The 19,334-nt window shown below is 40.9% G+C and overlaps 1 protein-coding gene across 1 annotated transcript in view; it reads right to left on the bottom strand.

Moving 5' to 3' along the window:
* Nucleotides 1-4,668, bottom strand: part of mmp24 (matrix metallopeptidase 24) — a 43,875-nt gene extending 39,207 nt beyond the window's left edge. Inside the window, exons 1-2 of the mRNA XM_023954646.1 lie at nt 4,101-4,668; nt 3,266-3,304 (exon numbers count right to left, since the gene is read on the bottom strand). Coding sequence (XP_023810414.1) covers nt 3,266-3,304; nt 4,101-4,229 — 168 coding nt within the window. The 5' untranslated portion in view covers nt 4,230-4,668. The remainder of the gene's footprint in view (nt 1-3,265; nt 3,305-4,100) is intronic.
* Between the last annotated feature and the right edge of the window lie 14,666 nt (nt 4,669-19,334).

The raw sequence follows: 19,334 nt of genomic DNA on the forward strand, positions 1-19,334 counted from the left end.
ATTTTTTTTTACTTTCAATTTTTTTTTGCTTTCACATTTTTTTAGCTTTCAAAAACAATAAAAAATCTTTTTTTTTTGCTTTCAACATTTTTATTTTTGCTTTCAAAAACTTTTTTTGCATTTGCAAAACAAATGTTTTCGCATGCATTGTGTCACATCTCACTTTTTTCCTATCTTTGATTTTGCTCTCATTAGTTTCAGTTTAGCGTGACAAAGCTGCCATCAAAATTCTGCTGATTGATCTAGATTCTAACCAATCAAGTGTCTCTGTCTCATATAGATGGTGTTTGGAGGTATACAGGGAATTTGGACTTTGTATCGGTTCTGTTTGGATGGGATTTTGCCGTTTTCAACCATTCTGGCCCGTTTCTCTCAGAGTAAAACCCAGAAGGAGAAGCAAAGCCACAAAAATAAAACCGGGTTTGTATTTATTTATGTTAGTGTAGCGACCAGCATGTGTAACCCTTGTAACCCTATCTTAGGCACTTTAACGTTAGGAGTTGGGTCATCTAGACCCACTAGACAGTGCTCTGAACCTTTTTTCTTCAATGATTTGTGATCTTCACTGGTGTCCATGGATTACATGAAATCTTTCCACCTTTATCCACCTTTGTCATGGTAGGGAGAACACGTCAATGTGAGGGTGGGGTCATCTAAGATAGCACAAGGGTTAAAATGTGTCTGCAGCAGAAAAAAAGTCTGAGTTCCGACACTGTCCAGCTGGAAGTTACATTTTATTACGATTAAGATTAGTATCTGAACCATTGTTTTATTTTTTATCAATAAATGTAGGAATATTAAGAGAAAATAGCATTTTTTTATGAGTAATTTGTTTGTTTTTTTAACTTTGGACAAAAGCACACGAGTTCTTAAAAAAAAGACACTGTGAAAATTAACATTAAAGTTAAAAATTATTTGTTTGCTTATTACTGCTGTTAATCTTTTCTCAAACACTTGTGCAGCATAAAATAATATGTTGTTTACATGTTTAATTTTTTTTTGTTTTAACATACAGATCTTAGAAAAAAATCAAACTATTTACCAATATTTTGCTCCGGAAGATTCACAGATTACACACATGCCTGTAGATTTAGCATTATGTCAGCAGATAAATTTACAGTTTATTTTACAGTTTCAGGAGATCCTCAGCCATAAATCCATAAATCTGACTAAATAAATTAACCAATGCAACAAAAGAAAGTAAGTATGAATTATGTTTAAAATGATTAGAAATGAAAAGAATGAAAAAATCTTTTTTAAATCCAGGATAAAAAGAGCTGGTTCGGCTTCTGAGCCTTGGTAGCACATTTATCTAACACCATGTTAGATAATGTGGCATTTTTATTGGTTAGAATGTAGACCAATCAGAAAATGTTTGATGGCAGCTTTGGAATGCTAAACATGTGAGCAAATTCAAAGATAAGAAAAAAGTGAGATGACACACAACGCATGTGAAAACATTTGTTTTGCAAACGCAAAAAATGTTTTTGAAAGCAAAAAAAAAAAGTTTTGAAACCAAAAAAATATATATTTTGAAAGCAAAAAAAATGTTTAAAGCAAAAACAAAAATTGAAAGCAATATATATATATATATATATATATATATATATATATATATATATATATATATATATATATATATATATATATATATATATATATATATATATATAGTAAAGGCATTTTTTTTCCCGTTTGCAACTTAGAAGGTTTTGTACAACGGAGTTTTAGGGCCACCAAAAAAAAAAAGTAAAATTAAGAGATTTTAAGTCGTAAATTTACAAGAAAAGAACTCTTAAATTTGTTAGATTAAAGTGGAAGTGACCATACAGAGCAGCAAGTGAATGCCGCGCAGCAGCAGCGCAGACCGACTAAACTTAATTGAACAGGGGCCTGTTTCAGAAAGGAGGTTAAGTGTAAACTCTGAGTATCTTAACCCTGAAATCAGGGAAACCCTGGGTTTTCCGTTTCAGAATGGGAGGTTTGTTAAACCAGAGTAAACAGAGTAAGTCAAACCCGTTTCTGAAAGAGAGGTAACTTATACTCGGAGTCAGTGTCCATGGTTACTTATGCTGTGAACCTAACCTGGTCAGGAGCAGGTTTTATTCTCTAAACTCAAGGTTTCTGCCGGTCCCCTCCCCTTTTTAAAGACGAAGCGGTATTTTTCGCTTTAACCTTCATTGCCCACATGTCCGTCACACAGAGACAAGTGACAAGAATGGCTTGTCCTTTTTTGGAGGACCCAATAGACGAGGAGGCTGCATCAATTCGTAGAAAATTATATTTACGTCGCGCGAGGATTTTGAGACCTAGACTCGATTTTTTGTCATTTCCCCGTACGTTTTTGTTTGAGCGTTACCGCTTTTCGTTGCAGTCAATTCCATATATACAATGAAAACAACATTAGATATGTATTGCTATGTAAATGTTTCATATCTCAAATATTGTCAACAAAGCCTACATCCATGACATGCTCAAATTTGACCTGATTGAATTATGTTTTTATACTTCATTTTTAGCTGCTGCCATGTTCTTTTAATTCATGCAGGATTGCATCTACATGAAAATGAAATCAGGGACATTGAATTAGATTAATGTAACAATTACTTTTTGGAAACACAATTTGCTAGCACTGCTTACTTTCTTAATCCCATATAAACCTATACCACTCGATCAATACAAAAAAACACAATTGCATGTATTAATATTAAACTGACCAACGTTTGCAAGAGGGGAAGGTTAACAAAAAAGTCCTCCAAACATTACCGACGTTAAATGCATTTTCCCCCCCGATTAGTTCTGTACACTATGCAGCATTTCATGCAATTACACCAGGAATAACACTTCAAAAGTACACCTAAATGTCGCCATTTTTTATTTCACACCTTACGCTATTTAAAAAGTTATTTGACTGTTAAAAAAGTCAAATGATGTGACATTAAATTGAAAGGAGCTTTGATGGAGAGAGAGAGTCCACAAACTAAAAGGATGGTAAATACAGAATATGGCACACCAGTCCTTAAAGAGGACACCAGAAGATGCACCTTCAGTATTACTCTCTGAAAGTTAGCCTACAAGCCTTCCATGGCAAAGACGGACTCCACGTCCTGTACATTTTTAGTCTCAAAAAAGGAAGCAACCCGCTGGCTTCACCCTCCATCTCATGCCCACTTGTGTTCTTTTTCTTGCAGATCTTCGGCATTACTGTGAATCAAAGGTGGTAAAACAAGCTCAATCCAAACGCTGTTGGACTATCTGGACTCACCTTTGCAGCAGAGGTTGCTGTCCACTCTGTCCCCCCCTCCTGCACATAAATGAGAGGGGTGTTAATACTTTGTGGATTTGAACCTTCTGTTGGTGTTGATAATGATGATGATGAGGAGGAGGAGGAGGCGGATGGGGATGGTGATCGTTCGGGGAGGAGGCTTGGAAACTGTTTTTTTTCTCTCCAGAAAGATGTGATAAGCAGTCGCCCTACACCCCCCACCCCCACCCCGCCCCCCGTCTAGTTCGGTCTAACTTCACGAGTTCCTCACTTGTCAAACGCCTGCTGCGCCGTCCATCTCCATAATTCATGGAGGGCTGCTATATTTGGACCTGGGGAAGGAAACTGGAAAGGGCGCAGCGGCAGGGTGCGCTTTGTTTGTTCCACGCTCATGAAAGCTGCCTGGCTGATGCTGCCTGTTTTCCTGAAACGCGCTGCCTGTCGCACGACTGTGTGTCTGTCTCCAGCTGCGCGCGCGCACATGTCCACTGCCCACAGATGTGCAAAGCACCTGAGCGCAAAGAGGCCAATTAAAAGGCTGAAATCACCTGGAGAAGCTGGGGATGCAGAAGGAAATAAAAGAACTGCCAGGGGATTTCTGAGAGTTTTCGTTTCCATTTTTCAAATGGCGGATTATTTTCCATTAGTGTCACTTTGGCGGCAGCTGGAGGCCGGAGGCAGCGGAGGGAGACTGAAGGTGGAAGTGCGCGGAACCCCCCAAAAGAAGCGCGTGTCTAAGTGCGAACCCCCGCGCGATACTTAGTAAGGAGGCGATAACAGACAAACAACAGCGGGAATTCGCCTCCCGCTTCAGGCGGAGGTGCGGGACTCTCACCCTGATCGGGATCTGCCACCCGCCCGCAGAAACGGCCCAGAACAGGACAGGAAAGTAGCAGGTCTTCCAGCAGAACCCAGAGAGCCCGGCTTTCCTCCTTCGCCCCCATCCTCCTCCCTCCGTCGCCATGGCTGGATCCCCGAAATCCCTTCGTCTTCGTCCGCTTCCCTGAGCCCCGCTCCGCTCATCAGCACAGGCGATGGAGCTCCGTGTGCTCCATGATCCGGGCTGTGCCGCGCCAAGCCGCGGGTTCGGTCCGTTTCTACTGGGGCGCTCTAATCACGTCTGCACCGGAGCAGCAGGAGGAGCAGGAGAAGGACGAGGATGAGGAGGAGATGAGACCGGGAGGCAGAAGTGATGGATGTTGTTGCAGTAGCGCTTTGCACTCGCTGGGGGCGCTGCAGAGCTGGAGACTTCTGCTGGACTTCTGAACAGCTGTAAAGCCATTGCTTCACAATTATTATTTTGCATTGCCCCCGCAGGAAAAATAAACTGCCCCCCCCTCCACTCGCTGCGGTGACTATAAATAAGATCATTATCAATAAAAATTATGTAAGTTTACCTAAAATTGTATCATTTTTAATATTAACAAAAGAATATAAATCAACTTTCAACAAATATTGCTTTATTTTGTCACACAGAAACCCTGCTGCTCTGCTGCTCCACCTTTCATTTTAACCTGCCTGTGCTTTGCCTTTAATGGCAGGTCTAGCACTAGCATCACAGAGGTAGTGCAGTGACATGTTGTCAAAGATTCTGTCTTGAGCCGGGCTTGGATCTTTGGTTCCGGTTCTACTGAGGTGCTGCTTGCTGCTCCATTCATTCTATGAAGACATTACTGCGGTTTTGCTCTGAAAAGAGGAGACGCTTGTTCCGGCACACGACCAGAGCTCACAACCCACAGCCCTCCCTGGCTCGCATGTGGTGGGCCAAACATCGTTGTTGTTCGGTCCTCGTTAAATGTGCTCTGCTCTCCCTCCTTCCCTTTCACACTTCTCCTCCATGACTCCTCTCCTTCACACCTCCCTCTCCCTCCTGTTCAGCTAAAACTGTTTTTCATTTCTAGGTTGTGACCCACTTTTGAGCAGCTGACATGTTCTGCTTTACTGCAGCACCAGGACTCCTTCTGCTGCGAGGCTCCACCACACATCCACCAACACTGAATCTGGTCAAACTAACAAGTATCCAACAAAAACACACTGTTCCACTTATTATGCAACTGACATTTCAGCAGATAGCAGAAGAGAAAACACCATTTTCTGGTTCTCCCTTTGCATCAGGGCGCCGCTTCATTTTGACAGTTAAAAAATGTCATTTTCAAAGTTGAAACAAAGAGGGTTTTTTTTTTTAACTTTAAAAGACAAATCATATAAAGTGTCCTAATAAAATGTTTTTCAATGTTTGAAAGATCAACTGAATAATCGTACAGGTTGTCATCAACAACAGCAAAAACTGACCTCATGTCATTTTGATCTTTACAGAATAGCAGGTGAAGACTTAATCATTCCCTTCATGTCCCGGTTGGCGTCAGCACAATGCTAAAGGTGTCAACTAAAAAAAATGTAATCCTGGGAGAAAAAAACTTCACAGGTTGCCAGTCTGTCGAAGGGCCACAATCACTCCCACATACACTCACACCAAGGGACACTTTACAGTCACCAATCAACCTATGAAGCATGTTTTTAGACTGTGAAAGGAAGCTGGAGTGCCTGGAGAAAACCCACATATGCACGGGGAGAACATGCAAACTCCACACTAAATGGACCCTACAGGAATTCGGACTGGGACAACAGTGTGCTGCTCTGTGGAAATCATGACAGTGCCAAAGATTCACATTGCTGCATCAGGGTTCCTTTTTTTTTCTGAGAACGTGCTCAAAATTTTCCACAAATGTCAGTGCAGCCAGTACCAGTTAAACTGAGGTGTTTTCACATCACAAACTGTCCACATGTCTCTTCTCTGGTTTTCTGATCTTTTCCTCCATAAAGATGAACACAACAGTGGTGTTTTTGTTGTTCATCAAGGCATGGCTAGGACCAGATTCAATGAGGAGGTTTAAGGGCTGCTGCGTGTAGAAGTTCAGGAACTACTTGCTGCAGCTTTGGCTCAGATCTGAGTTCATGTCTGCACTTTCTCTCCTTTATGTTTCAAATATAACTTTTCAAGGCTGGGATTTCTTCTCTGTGTTCGTCTGATGGAGTTGGAGCCGCTCCCTTTTCACCTCCATCAGAGCGGGAGGAGCCACATGATGGGAGTGAGAAAGATACAGGTCTCTGCCTGATCTCTTCTGTGAGCTGCAAAGTCTGATGCTAGCAGATGCAGACACACTGAACCATATTTGCCTTTTAATGGAGACAAACGCTCAGAAGAATAATGACAAACGTCTCTGCACACGGTACCCAGAAACCCACTTCAGGCAATAGACCTCATGGTGGATTGTTATATAGACTGAGGACATCATTGTGAGTTTTCTAATGTTTCTCAGCATGAAGCAAAAGCTGAAAAAGTTTCCCTTCAACAGGAGCTTTGCCTCACCCTGGAAAGCTGATTGAACGCCTTTGGCCAGTGGCTGGAGGCTCAGTAACACACCTGCTGCAGTCCTTCAGCCCGTCTGCTATTGCTGCCAAAACCAGGGCAAAATCTCACATGAAGTGCATTTTGTTTTAGAAAAAAGTCACAGGAAATAAAGAAGTTACTTGAGGTCCCCCTGCAAACACCTGCCGACCTTGTGATTGTCCTCTCAGGTACATTTGCCTCTAATGATTGTATTCCTTCCATCACCTTTAGTATCACCACATTTTGTTTACAGGTTCCATGTCAGCAAATATTTCGACCACTAGATGGCAGCACAGCCACTCACTTGGCTGCAGCTCAAACTTGACAGGCAGGCAGTCGGACAGTTGCTGCTTCTGATAACTGACAAAGTCTTAGTCATGAGTGTGAAGAAGCATAAAGGCCCTCATTGGGCTGTACCAAGTTTTTGTGAAATGGGGAGGTTGGGGACATACTTCAATTCCCCAGCATTTAGCTGGCTTTCTTGTTTCCTGGGCTTTGACCGAAAGTTTCACTGGTCATTTGAAGCATTTCCTGTATTTCTCTTCGACAGGCCCTAACCCTTAAATTTTAGTGGTACTTTTTCTAAATTGGTTGGGTAGAATAAAACCCATACTGAATGTCCTTCAGCCGTGTCGCTTGGTCCCTAGCAGCTCCACAGCAGATCACGCAAGCAGAACAAAGAAAATCAGCTTTGATCGAAACTACACAGACCAAAAATATAAATGCAACACTTTTGTTGTTGCTCCCATTTTTTATGGTATGAACTCAAAGATGTGAAACATTTTCCACATACATAAAATAACCAGTTCTCTGAAATATTGTTCACAAATCGGTCTAAATATATGATAGTGAGCACTTCTCCTTTGTCAAGACAATCCATCCCACCTCACAGGTGTGCCATATCAAGATGCTGATTAGACAGCATGATTATTGCACAGGTGTGCCTTAGACTGGCCACAAGAAAAGGCCACTCTGAAATCTTCAGTTTTGTTTTATTGAGGCGGTCAGGGGACTCGGACAACCAGTCAGTATCTGGTGTGACCACCATTTGCCTCATGAAGTGCGACACATCTCCTTCGCGTAGAGTTGATCAGGTTGTCTATTGTGGCCTGTGGAATGTTGGTCGTTGGTTACGACCCTGGTCTGCGGTTTCGAGGCCGGTTGGATGTGCTGCCAAATTCTCGGAAAGGCCTTTGGAGACGGCTTATGGTGGAGAAATGGACATTCAATTCCCTAGCAACAGCTCTGGTGGACATTCCTGCTATCAGCATGCCAATTGCACGCTCACTCAAAACTTGCGACATCTGTAGCATTGTGCTGTGTGATACAACCGAAGATTTCAGAGTGGCCAGTCTAAGGCACACCTGTGCAATAATCATGCTGTCTAATCAGCATCTTGATATGGCACATCTGTGAGGTGGGATGGATTGTCTTGGCAAAGGATAAGTGCTCACTATCACAGATTTAGACAGATTTGTGAACAATATTTCAGAGAACTGGTTATTATCTGCATGTGGAAAATGTTTCACATCTTTGAGTTCATACCATAAAAAATGGGAGCAATAACAAAAGTGTTGCGTTTATATTTTTGGTCAGTGTAGTTTACTGTATTCAATAAACACAAAAACTGAGTAAACCAAGAAAGATCTTTCTTTAACATCCTAAAAAGTGTTTCGAATAGGTTTTGAGCCTTAGAAGAGCAACAGGCTGGTCGTTCCAACAGGAAGGTGGATGAGGAAAAGAATTGTCACAACTGGGTGGATTTGGAGCCAGTACTCACACCTCACTAACTTCTGAAGTGCTGCGTAAAGTGTGCTGTAAGACAGCATCACCCATACGTCATAAGTGTGTGTAGCTCCAAAACTCTGGAATGATTCATGTTTGAGAGTCTACATCCCTGCCTGTTTTTAAGTCCTCTATAAAAGCCCACTTTTTAAATTTGGCTTTTATTACACAGTGAAGAGGTTCCCTCTCTTTTTTTTATCTCACCATATTTCATTTTACTATCTTAATGAAATGCTTGTGTTGTTTTGTTTTAACAATGTACTTTCCAAGCATTTCCCTGTACACTTTTTATCTATTTTTATCTGATTATTAATATGTTTTTATTCTCTGTCATTGTACAGCGCTTTGTGTCTGTGTGGACAATTGAATTGCTTTATAAATTAACTTTATTATTAATATTTTTTATTATTCCCTTACATTATCCTTACGAATCCTCCACAATACACTTACCACACACACGACAATGCACGTTCCATTTTTATGACGTCCCTTAATGTGGCGGTCCGTTCCTCATGGGAACTAACTGCAACTAACCAACTAACTGCAGGTCACACCTGCCCTCCCTTTAACCCTTGTGCTATCCATAGGCACTTTAACATTGGGAGTTGGGTCATCTAGACCCACTAGAGTCTAGACAGTGCACCGAACCTTTTTTCTTCAATGATTTGTGATCTTCACTGGTGTCCATGGATGACATGAAATCTTTCCACCTTTATCCACCTTCGTCATGGTAGGGAGAACACGTCAATGTAAGGGTGGGGTCATCTAAGACAGCACAAGGGTTAAGATGCAGTAGCTCCTCTCTATCACATTCCATGGACCCAGACAACCCAAAAACCTGCAGCACAAATGGGTCAACCCCCCATGAGATGCATGTGATTAAGGCTTAAAATGGGAAAGAAGCCACCCAGGAGAAAGTTTTAATGAAGGCAAATATTTAGAAAATGAATCTGAACATGACAAAAGAGCCAGACTGAGAAAAGCTGAAGTGCTTAGTTCAATCATGCACACACATTTTAAAATGCAATACAAGCATGGCAGAGAGGATGAATGGGTGTCAATGGGTTAAACTGCTACATTCTGGTGAATTTCAGGGACGCTCCCTCCAGACCTCAGTCTTAATCTACTGTTTTATAAATGCCCAGCATTGCAGATTTGTCATGATTCTGTGGTTTCTCTGTTGGGAGTCATGACTGTATCCTTTTATTTAGTTGATTTATTTGTTTATTTAACATGGACAGTGCACATTAAAGGCATGGCTGCCATGCACCAGAATGAGCCCAAAGGCTTATTTTTCATCTGTAGTCCCCGGGTCAGGTGTTAAAATCGTCAACCTATAAACTTCAAAGCATGAATTAAATACATTAATAGAAAAAATACATGTACAATAAACAATCATTTAAAATACATACAACATGCACACAGTGAGAAACATAAAAAGACACAAAGGTGACAGATCAGACAAGGAGGGGCAGGCATTAAAATAGTTCAACGAACATCTTTGTTGGGATATGAACCAGTTTTTTAGGTGCTTTTTAAACAGAGCGTATGTGGTTTGGTCTTTAGTAATGTGAGGAACTGAGTTCCACTCTTGTGCTGCTGTTATGGAGAAGGCGCTCTGACTGAAGGCACTTCTCCGCAGAGAAACTACCGGTATACAGTCTTGACGAAGCGACCCTCATGTCACTCTTTGGGAGACTGATGTTATTTTTACAAACTGACTGAGTGGAGGGGATGACAGTCCATTGATGATTTTATAAAACAGGCATAGCATTGTATATGTCTATGATGACTCTCAGTCTTCCAGGTTGATTCCATCATAGCAGTAGGTTTAAAGGCTGTCATCTGGACTTAGTTTTAAAGTTAGAAGACGTTTCACCTTTTATCCAAAGGTCAGATGACAGCCTTTAAACCTACTACTATAATAGCATTGTATACTTAATGATGTTCTCCCAGCTTAACAGTTTGTGTTTTTGTAAAATGTCACAGTGATGATGTCTTAATGGTTTTTTATCCAGTAGTTGAATTGTTTGTTTGTAAAGTGACTCCAGAGGTTTTAATGCTGATCTGTTTGCCTGGTAGTGAGGCAGCATGTCATGTGGGATGAGATCATTGCATTCATGAACATCAACCCTCCTGTCTCTTTAAGGTTGTTGTAGCTGTTCTTTTTTTTAAAAACTGTTTCCAAACATTGACATATGAGCACATATACCTAAAACAAATAGGATTAAAATGAATGACTCAACATGGTATGACTAGTTAACCACTGTTATTTGTTCTTGCAGCTACACGGATTTCTGTTGTCCCCCCCCCCCCCCCCCCCACAGAGATGACTGTGATCCCTCAGTAAACAAAGGCAAAACCAAAGTCTAATCCCCCCCCCCCCCCCCCCCCCCCCCTATGAAGTTTTGTTTTGTTTCTGTTTCTGTCACAAGCTGCAGCCTTTGGAAGAAGGTCGAGCTGTGAAGTCCTTCTCCGCATTTCCTGCCTATTCTTCATCAGCTTCAAACATGTGACCTGAAAAGGCTGTGCTTCTGTTTGTCAGCTGTTCACAATAGAGATAAGACTTCCTCCGACTGCTCCCTTTCTCCTGCTCTGTCACTGATTCAACTTTTAGAAACAGCCTGAACTGCACCTTCAACTTTTTCATTTGTCTGCTTGGAAATGTAACCTCCAACCTCTACTTTTAATAAAAGGTTGTCTAGATGAATTGATCTGACAGTCACACAGTTCAACACATTCATGTTTTAGGGAATATTTCTTTTAGCCAATTTCTTACCCATGTCAGTTCCACCATCAGGTTTTGGATTGGCAGGCCAACTGCTCCTTTGTTACTGAAGATCTTAAGAAAGTTTTGGGCCGATCCATCTCAGACATGAATTCTGGTTCAGTGGAACAGCGGTCAGTCTTCAAAACTCTTTTTTATCTAAAAAACATCAAATGATATCTGTATTAGGTTGAAACATTAACATGTGAGCATGATTATATCAAACATCCTGGAACTTACACATATAAAAATGGGTATCAGAGTGTCTTCTCAAGAAAATAACTTAATACTTGTGCTGTCCTAGGCACTTTACCGTTGGGAGTTGGGTCATCTAGACCCACTAGACAGTGCGCTGAACCTTTTGTCTTCAATGATTTGTGATCTTCACTGGTGTCCATGGATTACATTAAATCTTTCCACCTTTATCCACCTTTGTCATGGTAGGGAGAACACATCAATGTAAGGGTGGGGTCATAGGATAGCATAAGGTTAAATGATCAATTATAATTGCATAAAACAAAGAACAATTATGTAGAAAATAAGTTACCAGGTCTGTTTCAATGAGAGCTTGCCAGAAAAAAAAACATTTATAATGTAAATTCAATACGTTTGACGTTGCAATTTTTTTCCTTCCCTTACTCCGTGGAGATGCGGTATCCCAACTTTCAGAACCACAGACTAGAACATTCATAACCGCGATGCCACAAAAGCATAAATGTAAATTAGATATTCTCACTAAAAACATTAAAATTACTTTGCTCTTCTTCTGGACAAACTCTTCTGGTCGTCCTCAAGCCTCCACCTCACAGTCACCTCTCTGGAAGACCACATGATTAAATTAACAAATGTTAACCCTTTGTGGTTTTAAGTTTTCAATTTACATTTTTATCTAAATCTTCTCCCTCAACACTTGTTTCAGTGTCATGTGTCTGAGTTAGCCTTGAAACTCACAATCTACAATAAAAACACAGCAATTCTTTTTTTGAGTTGGTGCTATTTTTAACCAACCGCTAAACCTAGAAATGACAGAGACCACACACTAACAGATTTCTGTAAACTGGGCAGTGTTTTACTGTAATGTCAACGGTAAAATACTGTAAAAAGGCTTTACGGTATTTTACTGTAAACATCAATGAAGCGTGGGAATTTACTGTAAAAAGAAATTACCCATTGGGTCATTTTATGAAATGTACAACACATCTATTTGTGAACATACTACTGAACATCAGGCTGATCTGCTGGTATTAGATAAAATGCTTTAGAGACCGTTGATTATTCATTCTGAATAGGCCTGCACAATATACCGCAAATTTATCGTTATCGCAATATCCAGCTCTGCAATATGCATATCGCAAAAGACGGAGAATATCGCAATAAATCGCAAACCCAAAATGTGTTAAAACAATCTTATGGCAGCTTGAAGCATTTAACGAATCAAATAAATCCCTTTATGCTTTGACCAATCAGATGGACGCCTTCCCATTGTTGACCAATCAGATGGAGGCCTATTATGTTAGATGTTTGTCCCCCATGTCAATGAGGGTCATTTGGAGTATAATTTTTAAACTGTTGCAATGAAATGGGAATGATGTTTTTGTTTATTTTTCTATTTGTTTATTTACCGCAAATTTATCGTTATCGCAATATTGATCACTAATATCGCATATCGCAAGTTTTCCTCATATCGTGCAGCCCTAATTCTGAACATCTACAATAGTCTTTATCCACTGACCTAAAAAAAGGGGGACTTTGTGTTTCTATGTGCTATCCCAGAATGGATTTGGCTTTTTGTAAATGCTTGAGTTAAACAACATTAGTGGGAAATGTCATAAAGTTCCTGCTTTTGCAATGGACAGCCTAGCGGTGCATTTTTCATGATGCTTTTATTTTGTTATTGGAACAAATTCCTGTTGGTGTTTTTAAGAGGAGACCATTACAGTGCAGTGGAGGTCTGCCAATTTTCTTTATCTTCTGTAAAGTTTTCAATATGAAGAGGAGAAAAAAACTGTGGAGGCTTTTCACAGGTTGTTACATCGGATATTCAAATGAGAAAAAATTGGACGCAGAGATTTACACACAGTTACAACATAGACTGATTAGCTTATAATTCATATGTGTTTCTACTTTTGAAACTAACTTTTTGGAACCAAGCTTTTGCTGGAGAAGCTTTTGTTAAAAAACACAACAGGTTTTTAGAAATACACCCTTGAAGGTGAAGTTACTCAGGAGGGGCAAGTGTACACATCGCCAAAGGTTATAGTTCAACAGCTAATTTACACTTTTTAAAGTAGAGAATTCAATTGGAGTGTGCTCAGAGACAGTATGGTGGTTCAGATAGCATTGTGGCTTCATAATAAGAAGATTACAAGTTCCATTCCTTACAGAACTTTTTTCTTACTCAGTTTAAAAACAGGCTCAACAAGTTTTTTAATTTTCAAAAAACATTGGATGATAAAGTAAACGAAACAATAAACTATTAATAGATATGCATTTTATGCAAACCAAGCATGACTAATGCTGACTAGTGATGTGCATGAAAAAAGAAATGGCTTGTTGAATATACCAAAACATTTAACAGTTATTGTAAGGCTTTTATTGAGTTCTTTAACTATTTTTTTTCAGACACGGTTTGTTTTTGTCAAACCTACCTTACATGTTTCGACGGAATACCTTCCGCCTTCGTCAGAGTCGTCATCAGGTGGTAGTGTGTGACGTCTTTAAAAACAGTTGGTTGTCACTGAGGCGGAGTCACCTGTCAGTCACCTGTCAGTCGGACAAAACCAAACCATGTCTGATAAAATATAGTTGAAGAACTCAGTTAAATTTTTAGACATTATGAACTTTATTGAATTAAGGCTTTTATTTTTAGGTATTAGGCCAGTTTAAAACACAGCTAAACATTAGCTGTTAAAAACGTAATGTTTTCAAGACATAATTGAAATTACTGGTACAATGGCGACAGTGGCTCAGGTGGTTGAGCGGGTCGTCCAATGATCGAAGGGTTGGCGGTTCGATCCCCGCTCCCACCAGCCAAAAATGTCGTTGTGTCCTTGGGCAAGACACTTCACCCTCCTTGCCTCCAGTGTGGCTCCACTGGTGTGTGAATGTGTATGAATGATCCCGGTGATGGTCAGAGGGGCCGTAGGCGTGAAATGGCAGCCACGCCTCTGTCAGTCTGCCCCAGGGCAGCTGTGGCTACAACCGTAGCTTACCATCACCAAGTATGAATGAGGAGTGAATGAATAATGGACATAATGTAAGCGCTTTGGGTGTCTTGAAAAGCGCAGATAAATCCAATCCATTATTATTATTATTATTACAATGAAGTTGTGTTGCAGTGGTCAGCACTATTGCCTTTCAGCAGGAGGTCCTTGGTTCAAGACCCAGTAGAAACCTTTGTGTGTTGAGTTTGTATATTCTCTCTGTGCTCATGTTAGTATCAACCAAGTGGACTTAAAATTGTTCAGTGGTGTAAAATTAAGTGTTGCGCTTTTCTGTTTGGTATTGCATTGATCTCAGGATGACCATGGCCTTGGCTAAAAACAGAAGCAAGAGTGGTTGAGATGAACTAAGCAAAGAGGTGAAAATGGCCTTCACTTAAAACAGATAAAAATGTTGTCGTAAAGGACGAGAATAACTTTTGTTTTACTATATTTTTTACTGTAAATAAACTGGAAATGAGAAGTTGTGACAGGGTGGCCAAGGAAGAAACCCAGGAGCAGGAAGGACATGACAAAAATCCACAATTTAGCAGGATTCAATTCCAGGAAGAACAGAACCAAAACCACTGGGAAGGTTTGAAGACGCTCAGGCACAGAACACAGAAAAGCAGCTCCTTATAAAGGAGCCTAATTAGAAATGGGTTGCAGCCCGTGGCTCTCACAGGAGACGCAGGTTGTCAGACTGCAGCAAAATAAGCATTTCTTCCGTAGTCAGGGTGGTCAGGGTGGTCCCGATGGAAACGGGCAATGATGTCCCGGTCGAGGATATGACGATCAGGTACCCACTGACGATACGCAGGTCCAAAACCCTCCCAGTCGACCAGGTACTCTATGCCCCGGCCAACACGCCTGGAAGCAAGCAGTGCCTTGACAGTATAAACTGGGCCGCCATCCACGAAACAAGGAGCTGGAGGGGAAACTGGAACAGGTTGCAGGGATGAGGCTCTGGCAGGCTTCTATTTGCTGACATGAAACGTAGGGTGCGTGGAAGATCCAATTTCACAGCCACAGGATTTATCATTTGAATGATGGAGTACGGACCAATGTAGCGAGGGAGGAGCTTCTTTTTACCCCCCTTTAACGGAATGTCAGCACAAGAAAGCCACACCTTGTCTCCCACCTTGTAATCCGGGGCAGCCTACCTTCGACGATTAGCAACAGCAGTGAGTCGCTCCTGGTTCAATAGCAGTTGTTGCTTGTATTTGTTCCAGGTCTGCCGACAGCGTCTCACGAATGCAGCAGGGCTGGCAGAAGAAGCCACCTGCTCCTGGTGAGGAAACAAATGAGGTTGGTACCCATAGGCTGCTTGAAACGGAGAGTATCCGGTGGAGTTAACCAGGGAGTTGTTGGAGTACTCTGCCCAGGGAAGCTGAGACGACCAAGTCTTGGGATTCTTGAGACACATAGCTCGTAAGGTCGTCTCTAGTTTAGAGAATCTGTCAACGATGGTGAGTATAACAGTTTTACCTCTTGAGTTGGGTAGACCGGTTATAAAGTCCATAGTCACATGAGACCAAGGTCTGGAAGGCACAGGTACAGGGTGCAACAACCCTGTAGGTGGGGTCCTTGGTGTCTTGGCCCTGGCACACACAGGACAGGATCAGTAACCAAAGCCCTTATTCTACGTTCCAGAGACCAACGAGTGACTCCTAACACCATATGGTGGGGAACAATGGTATTGGCATCTGCTGGAGCCTCAGTCTCTTCCTCCTGCTGCTGGAACTGGCGTGACAGGGCGTCTGGCTTGGTCTTCTTGCTCCCAGATTGGTAGGACACTGTGAAGTTAAACCTGTCAAAGAAAAGGGCCCACCTCGCCTGGCGCGGATTTAAAAGTTTGGTAGTCCGAATATATTCCAGATTTTTATGGTCGGTTCAGACCAAGAACGGCTGCTCAGCCCCCTCCAACCAATGCCGCCATTACTCCAGAGCGAGTTTAACTGCCAGCAGTTCTCTGTTCCCAATGTCGTAGTTTCTCTCTGCATGAGTGAGCCTGCAGGAGAAATACGCGCAGGGATGAACTTTGTTATCAGACGCCCTATGTGATAAGACAGCCCCTACCCCCGTCTCAGACGCATCCACCTCCACAATAAATTGTTTGGAGGGATCAGAATAGTCGCAGTAGAGAAACGTCTCTTCAGCTGGGTAAATGCCATATCAGACCCCTCATTCCAAACAAAACGTACATGAGCTGAAGTGAGCTTATGGAGGGGTGCAGCAACACAGCTCATTCATATAGTTTATGAACTATATATACAATAAAACGTTATAGTTACAGCAGACACATGAATCAGAACTTGCTAAGGGTTACCACTAATTATAAAAGAAAAGGTAGAGCAAAGGTTTTAGATAAAATAAAAAATTTGACAATAAACTATGTCAGTTGCAATATTTAGGCCTATTTATACACACACACACACACATATATATATATATATATATATATATATATATATATGTATATATATATATATATATATATATATATATATGTATATATATATATATATATATATATATATATATATATGTATATATATATATATATATATATATATATATATATGTATATATATATATATATATATATATATATATATATATATATATATATATATATATATATATATATATATATATATATATATATATAGTGCAGACCAAAAGTTTGGACAGGTTTCATGGCACGTTACCACATTCTAAAGGAGCAAGAACAGCTCATACATGTATGGAGACGTACAGTACAGACGAAAAGTTTGGAAAACACCTTCCGATTCAAATTGTTTTTTATTTTCATGATTATGAAAATTGTAGAGTCACACTGAAGGCATCAAAACTATGAATTAACACATGTGGAATTATATACATAACAAAAAAGTGTGAAACAATTGACAATATGTCATATTGTAGGTTCTTCATAGTGGCCACCTTTTGCTTTGATTACTGCTTTGTACACTCTTGACATTCTCTTGATGAGCTTCAAGAGGTAGTCACCTGAAATGTTTTTCACTTCACAGCTGTGCCCTGTCAGGTTTAACAAGTGTGATTTCTTGCCTTATAAATGGGGTCGGGACCATCAGTTGTGTTTTGCAGAAGTCAGTTGGATACACAGCTGATAGTCATACTGAATAGACTGTTGGAATTTGTATTATGGCAAAAAAAAGCAGCTAAGTACAGAAAAACGAGTGGCCATCATTACTGTAACCCTTGTGCTATCTTATGAGCCCCCCCTTCCATTGATGTGTTCTCCCTACCATGACAAAGGTGGAAAGATTTCATGTAATCCATGGACACCAGTGAGGATCACAAATCATTGAAGAAAAAAGGTTCAGAGCACTGTCTAGTGGGTCTAGATGACCCCACTCCCGATTGTTAAAGTGCCTAGGATAGCACAAGGGTTAAGAAATGAAGGTCAGTCAGTCCAAAAAATTGGGAAAACTTTGAAAGTTTCCCCAAGTGCAGTCACAAAAAGCTCTACAAAGAAACTGGCTCGCATGCGGACCGCCCCAGGTAAGGAAGACCAAGAGTCACCTCTGCTGCAGAGGATAAGTTCATCCGAGTCACCAGCCTCAGAAATGGCTGGTTAACAGCAGCTTAGATTAACCCTTGTGCTTTCCTATGACCCCACCCTTACTTTAACGTGTTATCCCTACCATGACAAAGGTGGATAAAGGTGAAGAGGATTTCATGTAATCCATGGAAACCAGTGAAGATCACAAATCATTGAAGAAAAAAGGTTCAGTGCACTTTCTAGTGGGTCTAGATGACCCAACTCCATATGTTAAAGTGCGTAGGATAGCACAAGGGTTACAGACCAGGTCAATGGCACACAGAGTTCTAGGAGACTGTGTGAATCAGGCCTTCATGGTAGAATATCTGCTAGGAAACCACTGCTAAAGAAAGGAGACAAGCAGAAGAGAATTGTTTGGGCTAAAGAACACAAGGAATGGACATTAGACCAATGGAAATCTGTGCTTTGGTCTGATGAGTCCAAATTGGAGATGTTATGTTCCAACCACTGTGTCTTTGTGCGACGCAGAAAATGTGAACGGATGGCCTCTACATGCCTGGTTCCCACCGTGAAGCATGGAGGAGGAGGTGTGATGGTGTGACCGGCTTGTTTTTAAGCCCCATGTCTACAGTGGTGGCAGATCAGAGATTAAAAAGCTTCTGTTGTAATGAAGTCAGGATAATCAACAGGTTGAGTCCTTGGGATTGGAAACTTCCTGAGGAATTTTAAAGAACAACAAACTCCTGTTGAGGATTTTGATTGATCCTCCTAAACCAAAACCTATTGAGTGAGGACATCGGTTGGTCAAGTGATATAATAAATAATAGCTTTTTCTGCTGACAACCAAAGAAACAAATGTACAGAATTGAATGGACACATGTTCTTTTCGTCTCTGTGTTTTTTGCAGGAGTAATGTTTAAAGCTAGACAGAGGAGTTTACAGATGAGGAAATGCTGAGAAGTTTCAAGAGAGGCTAAACGGAAACCAAACTGTCATGGTCTTCAGGTTTGTGTAGAATTGAAGAAACAGCAATCCCAAGGTCGGCATGAAGAACAACAGTTGGAGGACAATGGCTGTGAGGCAGGAAAAGCACGGCATCCTGCAGATAACAGCTGGCAGGAAATGATGCGGTTGTATTCAAACAGGATGTTGTGTTGTGATGCTTTTTAATAATAATATTTTGTTGTTTTTTTGTCTTCTTCTGAACCCCTGCAAGGTTGAAAGTGCATTACATGCCGACGTCATTGTCAGTGTTCTATGGGGCTAAAAGGGTTGGGGGCGGGGGTGGGGGTGGGGTCACAGAACAGACACTGTTTCACACTCAAATGTTTTTTTCATTAATACTCATTTTTCACAGCTGGTAAGTTTTGTCTGTTTCTTTTCTCTTAACAGAATGT

This window comes from Oryzias latipes, chromosome 5 (assembly GCF_002234675.1).
Source record: "Oryzias latipes chromosome 5, ASM223467v1".
In the NCBI taxonomy this organism is placed as follows: Eukaryota; Metazoa; Chordata; class Actinopteri; order Beloniformes; family Adrianichthyidae; genus Oryzias; species Oryzias latipes.